The 6,000-nt window shown below is 35.6% G+C and overlaps 2 protein-coding genes across 2 annotated transcripts; one reads left to right on the forward strand and one right to left on the reverse strand.

The window, feature by feature from the left end:
- Positions 1 to 1,990: 1,990 nt before the first annotated feature.
- LOC149378879 (Polynucleotidyl transferase, ribonuclease H-like superfamily protein) lies at positions 1,991 to 4,370 on the forward strand. The gene is made up of 8 exons (XM_089603818.1): positions 1,991 to 2,185; positions 2,305 to 2,376; positions 3,011 to 3,134; positions 3,228 to 3,315; positions 3,417 to 3,554; positions 3,634 to 3,721; positions 3,814 to 3,934; positions 4,042 to 4,370. The coding sequence occupies exons 1-8, from the start codon at positions 2,059 to 2,061 to the stop codon at positions 4,205 to 4,207; spliced, it is 924 nt and encodes a 307-aa protein (XP_089459944.1). The 5' UTR covers positions 1,991 to 2,058; the 3' UTR covers positions 4,208 to 4,370.
- Positions 4,371 to 4,416: 46 nt separating this feature from the next.
- On the reverse strand, positions 4,417 to 6,000 carry LOC149378880 (uncharacterized). Its single transcript, XM_089603819.1, has 2 exons — positions 5,694 to 6,000; positions 4,417 to 4,860 (listed from the first exon to the last, which is right to left on the reverse strand). The coding sequence occupies exons 1-2, from the start codon at positions 5,800 to 5,802 to the stop codon at positions 4,619 to 4,621; spliced, it is 351 nt and encodes a 116-aa protein (XP_089459945.1). The 5' UTR covers positions 5,803 to 6,000; the 3' UTR covers positions 4,417 to 4,618.

Here is a 6,000-nt window from a genome sequence, read left to right on the forward strand (position 1 = left end):
TTAATATGATATTGTCGAATAATATAATTAATTAGTCTATTATGTAATTAGTTTATTCTATTTACTTAAATAAGTAGTTGTATCTAATCATTAATATATTTTATTGGTATCTATAATTTAAGTCTACTGATCTTATTATGTAACCCTAGCTTTGTACTCTATTTATATCGATTATCAATAAGAAGAAATTCATTCCGCACAACTATATTTGCTTTCAATATTATTAATGGTTCCCATTAGCAGTTGTAAAATGTAAGAGCCGCGTGTCAACAACATTTTTTATGAAATATTTTTTTTAGTCTAAATTTTTATATTCATAAAAATGGTATGACCTACATCGATATGTTTCATTTGGTGGAAATATTGGTTTTTTAGGGCCTGGTCTGCGATTCCCGGTGATCTCGGTTATGAGCGAGTCATGTCAAGGTCCTCTTTTCATAGGTGCTTGAGTGCTTAATCCCATTCCCACCATATTGGGCCTGGAGTCGAGTCCATTTCAAGTTAATTAACTCTGGAGTTTTTAGGTGCAAAAAGGTTGGGATTTACATGAGTTTGAGGGAGTTCTTATTGGAGGATGTTGGGTTGTTAAGGACATGAATATTTTTCAGCGTTTTGATTTTGTTCGATGCATAGACACTCAAATATCCTTTTTTGAGATGGGTGGTCCTCATGTATTTGAGTCCATTTACATTCGAAAGATTTTCGAACGAGTCATCGAAGTGGCTCAAAATTTAGTGTTTGTCATCGTCTTCCGTCACTTGGAAGCATACATATGATGTGTAGTCGTTCTATTCTATTGTTGAAGGATAAATTGAGATATTGAATCTATTTATTAAAAATGAGTTTCATGTATATATTTGTGGATATTACACCTGTTATCTAATTAAAAAAGAAAAGCCTTACATCATCTTTAAAAATGTGCTATGTACATTTTAGTATTATTACTATCTGACTTTTTTGGGATAACTTTGCTCCCTCTTCCTGATTAAGAGGCTTGTTGAAATCAACATCACCACCTCGGCAACTTAGCCTCAACAACTTATTCGACGTGGCTCGGAAAGAGAGGGAGAATAAGACATCAACTATTGAGATTAGACATTGCTTGCTATTTTATCTATCTTTGTATTTGGTTATGAGTAAGATGAAATCATTTTATTTATATTTTAATTGTTCTCAAAGTTGGGAAAAGGGAAACATAAGCGCTCAAAGAGGGAAACACGATCAGGAATCTAGGATTGGTTCATGTTTTGATAGGGAAAGGGTTTCTTCGTGGTTTGAACGATTCTCTTTTACTCGGGTTGAGCGTGTGTGCTTGAGTGTGTAATTGATCGACAAAATATCGCAAATTGAACTACCGATTGAGAGGTTTTGGGGATTAAGCAAAAGTTGAACCTCGGCAACAAATTCATGTATTCTTGTGTTCTTGTGTTCTTTGTTTGCTTGCTATTGCATGGCAGTAATGTGTCGTGCGCTTTTTAGTACTGTTCTAAGATCTAATTTCACGTCTAAGAGTGTAATTTTCTAACATATGTAATTGGTGTATATATGAAATTATTGGACGGATAAATATCAAAAAAAAAATTATGTTCCCTTAGTAAAGCTAGTGAAAGCATTAACGTACGAAAATGACCTCAACTAATAGTAATTTTGATAATTTGGACCAAAATAATAATAATTATATTTATGGATATTTTTATTAGTAACTGTAAACATGAAAGCATACAGTTGTAATACGCTGTAGATTATATATATATATATATATATATATATATATATATATATATAAGTATACAATTACTACTTTTTAGTGTCGAAAAATATAATTATTATTTTAGTGCAAAGTATCGAAACTCATTGATACCATTTCCCCATTTGACTCCCCAGCGGCCGGCTACATTTGAGCGTTGGGCCTTGCCGGCTTGAGAGTTGAGACTAAGTGAGTCAGGCCTCTTCAAGTTAAAAATAAATACGAAGTAATGTCGTGGCAAATCAGTATAGGTTGAATTTCTTATTTTAAAATTAAATGTTTACTAAATTCCCTTCTCTTCCTAATCTACTATGTCCCTCCAACTGGTAGTGGCGGGAAATCAGAGAGAGATGGAATCATATGAAAAAGAAGCACCGAAATGGGCATCACAGGCTTGCATTATGGGCATCGACGAAGCTGGTCGTGGTCCTGTTTTAGGTCTTCTTCTTCTTCTTCGTTCTCTCAATTTACCTTCTGGAACTTTTTTTTTTTTTTTTTGAGGGGTTTGGAGGTTTAACTTTAATACTTTTTTTTTTCTTCTTCTTCTTCTTATTAAGGACCGATGGTCTATGGATGCTTATACTGTCCTCTCTCCTACAAGACCACTCTCGCCTCTTTGAGCTTTGCAGGTAATTTATCCAAATTCGTTTTTTGATTTCTTTGTCTAAGAAGAGCTTACGGATTTTAGGTTTTGATCAAGATTGGCATTTGTTCTATTGCATTTACGTATTTTTATTTTATCAAATAAACAAAAATATGACCACATAATTAACGCTTGACTGTTGGCTTTTGAGGGATTTTATTGTTATAATGCGCGGTACTTAATGGATTAAGGAACTCGAAAACCAAACTCTGGCGTAATCGGTTTGATTTACATGTGCTTGTTTCTCCAGAGTTCCAAGTTCCGATTTTACAGAGTGAATGTTGTCGAATTTGATTAGTATCGAAAATCATCCCAAAAATTTAGATTTTTCTCATATCATTTTGCTACTTATGTAAAGCTTCTTTTGATTCGTATAAGTCGTCTCGACTATTGTCTCTTATGTTTTTCGTTCACATTTGTGTTCATTGAAGATCTATCTGAATTTTACACATGAAAGGATCTGTCTGTTGACTTTTAATATGATCCCATTCCCATGTACAGTTTCGATTTTATTTTGTTGAAATTGTAATGTACTATATTGGCTATTATGGGGTCTCGGCTCTTAGGAACCACGTACCTATTTAAAAGTTTATGATTAAATCTCTGTTCCGTTGCTTCAGATTCCAAGACACTAAAAGAAGAGGAGAGAGAGGAATTATTTGAAAGTCTTAAATTGGACGAATCGCTCGGATGGGATGTTGATGTTATTGATCCAAGAGAGCTATCTGCTAAAATGCTAAAGAAGTAATTGAGCTCAAAAATTTGTTTCCCTGTCAATCACAGTCCTTTTTTTTTGTTCTAGATTTCTTATCTGATTCCAATTTTTCTCTCCTTCAGAAATAAGATTAACTTGAATGAAATATCGCATGAATCGGCAATGGGTCTTATCAGAAAGGTTCTGGACATGGGGGTCCTTCTAACCGAGGTCAATACCTTCCATTCATGAACAAATTTCATTAAGTCGCATAATTGCTTGTTTATAGAGTCACATTATTTCATGCTCAATCACATTGTTTCATGCTTCAGGTTTATCTTGATACAGTGGGAGACCCTGAAAAGTACAGAATCAAGCTGTGTGAAAGATTCTCGGCCATCAAATTCGTGGTCTCGAAGAAGGCTGACAGTCTCTATCCGGTTGTTAGCGGAGCAAGTATAGTTGCGAAAGTAATCTTCTGACCTTTCTCTCTAGTGCGTTCCTCAAATTATGACTAATCTTTGTTTAATCCTGAATTCACTTGCCTAGGTTACAAGAGATCGAGCCGTGCAAGGATGGGTTCTCGATGAAACAGCCGAGAACATAAACAGAGACTTTGGTTCTGGATACCCTGGAGGTAAGAAGCTTCTTCACATAATTTAACTGTTTTTTTTTTCTTTTTCGAGGATCATTAAAAGGCTAAAATTTATTGCTTGTTCGTCGATACAGACCCAAAAACAAAGGCTTGGTTGGAACATCACAAGCACCCGATATTCGGATTCCCGTCATTAGTTCGGTTTAGTTGGGGTACTTGCACTCCATACTTCAAAAAACTTCCTGAAGTCTTGTGGTTAGTCCCTCCAATATTCTCTTCTTGTCAACACTTTGTGTAATATTAATAAATAGGACAAAAGTTTGGCGTCTAAATATCTCATTTGTGTAATATTCTGTGTGCAGGGAATCGGACATAGATGAAGAAGACGGCGGTGGTACTCAACAGCTTAAGCTGAGCAGATTCGGCGTTACCACATCCAAGAGAAAGAGCGAAGAAATCGAGTCTAGCGGTAAAGGCCGATGCAAATTCTTTCAAGCTCGCAAGCTCGAACAAATAACTCGCTTCTAATCATCAAGGCATGTTGTTTCTTGTTTAAATCAAGCATCGTACTTTCTGTTTGTCTTTCTACTTTAATGAAATCCTAGGGAGTTTCAAGGACCAAGATCACCTTCACTGCATTAAAATTTTCCAAATGGTTTAAAAAGCTCATCATCTATCTATTCGCCATCAATGCCTGAATACGAACTGAGTATATTTATCTCACTGAAAACATGAAATACGTCAAAACACTAGTTTAACTACTGTACAGACATTACATTAGGTGTACATTACATCTGTGAGTGTGAGATGAATGATAAAGCAACAAGATGTACATGAAAAAACAGCACAAAAACAGCAAACCAGAAATCACAAAGCACAATCAAACCAGTAATTTACAATGATCGTAGTTCATGTCCGCATAGAAACATATATATTGCATCATAATATTAAGGAGGTCACAGCGCCGGCGAATATCGTGGCCCATCCTAGTCGGTTACAGGTGGCGGCTCCACGGTGGCTGGGGCGGTGATTTCCTGCGGACCCCGCGGCGTAGACAGGTATGAAAGACGTTCCTCCGTGGGCCCTATTACCTCGATCCCCTTGCCCGGTTGCCCTTCCACCGCCGACCGCCGAGCGTCCGATCTTGTTTTGAGCCTTGTTGCTGCTCTGCTCATCTGTGCCTTGCAAGTAGTGGAAACCCCACAAAGTAAATAATTCTTGTTCTAATGCTTGAGAAGTGTTGTTTAACCTATATTTCGGATGTAAATCTCAAGAAAGAACACACCGTAGTGGGTTTAGGCATCAGCCAGGTGTAACTTATGGTGATGATTAATTAAGAAGAATAAAAAATAGGACATTAAGTTGTCACAGTTTAAAACAAAATATTTGGAACACAACAGAATATAGGAAAGATATGAATCGTTCGTGACAAGTATGGAAAATGTATTTCACATATTTCCGCTAGTAGTCCCTTTACTTGTTTTATGGATAAACACGAGAGATTCTTTTATATACCCAAAAAAATATAATACAACTCTTATGATCTTTTGCAAAAACATGTACTTTGGAAACTCGAACAATTGATTCCAAAGTCAAACTGATACACTAGTTATATGTGTTCGTAGAGCAGAGTATCCTGAAATTGACTTTTTTTCCCAATGAACAAGAAAAAGAGAAATCTCGTTTATGCACATGGGTGAGAACGGAAAGAAAATCAGACTAAAAACGGGGAAAAAAAAATATAGAAATATAACAATCCATTTGCTGCGTCGTTATATCCGCTAGTAGTAGTATTGATTAGTTGGGTATTGTGTTATTCTCTTCACGTAGTTATCTGTTTTTAATTCTGATTTTGATTTTATACTAGGGCAAGTACTATCTCAATATTAGCAAATATATGTGTTTCCAAATGAGCTTCAGAAAAATGAAAATTTAAGGGCATACAAACAAGAATAGACCTGTTTGATTTACTTTCGTGTATCTTAGAGAAATCTTTTAAGTACGTATTACGTACCTGAAGGCAAAGACTCTTGATGAAGAAGAGGTGATGAAGAAAATACACTCAAACAAGAGTTTGAGAACATCAAAATGAATATTAACACTCCAATTTCTTTACTTCCCATTTTCTTTTCTTCAACTATTATATCTCATGCTCTCTCTATGTATATATATATATATCTTTCTCGACACAAGTTTTTGGTTTCATAAACAAAATAGAAACAAAGCTTAAGTGAAGTGTATGGTGTCGTCGAAAGGGCCAGCCCAGCTGTCCGGTTTTTTTTTTTTTTCTTCTTTAAGCTGGGTCCATGCCGAGCTTTGTC

This window comes from Urtica dioica, chromosome 12, assembly GCF_054948205.1.
Source record: "Urtica dioica subsp. dioica isolate 48M chromosome 12, U.dioica_male_clone48M_v1_H2, whole genome shotgun sequence".
In the NCBI taxonomy this organism is placed as follows: Eukaryota; Viridiplantae; Streptophyta; class Magnoliopsida; order Rosales; family Urticaceae; genus Urtica; species Urtica dioica.

Coding starts and splice junctions, on each gene's coding strand:
- LOC149378879 (XM_089603818.1), top strand. CDS start 2,059: ATGTCCCTCCAACTGGTAGTGGCGGGAAATCAGAGAGAGATGGAATCA. Junction 3,316..3,416: donor TGGGGGTCCTTCTAACCGAG/GTCAATACCTTC, acceptor TTCATGCTTCAG/GTTTATCTTGATACAGTGGG. Junction 3,935..4,041: donor AAACTTCCTGAAGTCTTGTG/GTTAGTCCCTCC, acceptor TTCTGTGTGCAG/GGAATCGGACATAGATGAAG.
- LOC149378880 (XM_089603819.1), bottom strand. CDS start 5,802: ATGGGAAGTAAAGAAATTGGAGTGTTAATATTCATTTTGATGTTCTCA. Junction 4,861..5,693: donor TCAAGAGTCTTTGCCTTCAG/GTACGTAATACG, acceptor ACTACTTGCAAG/GCACAGATGAGCAGAGCAGC.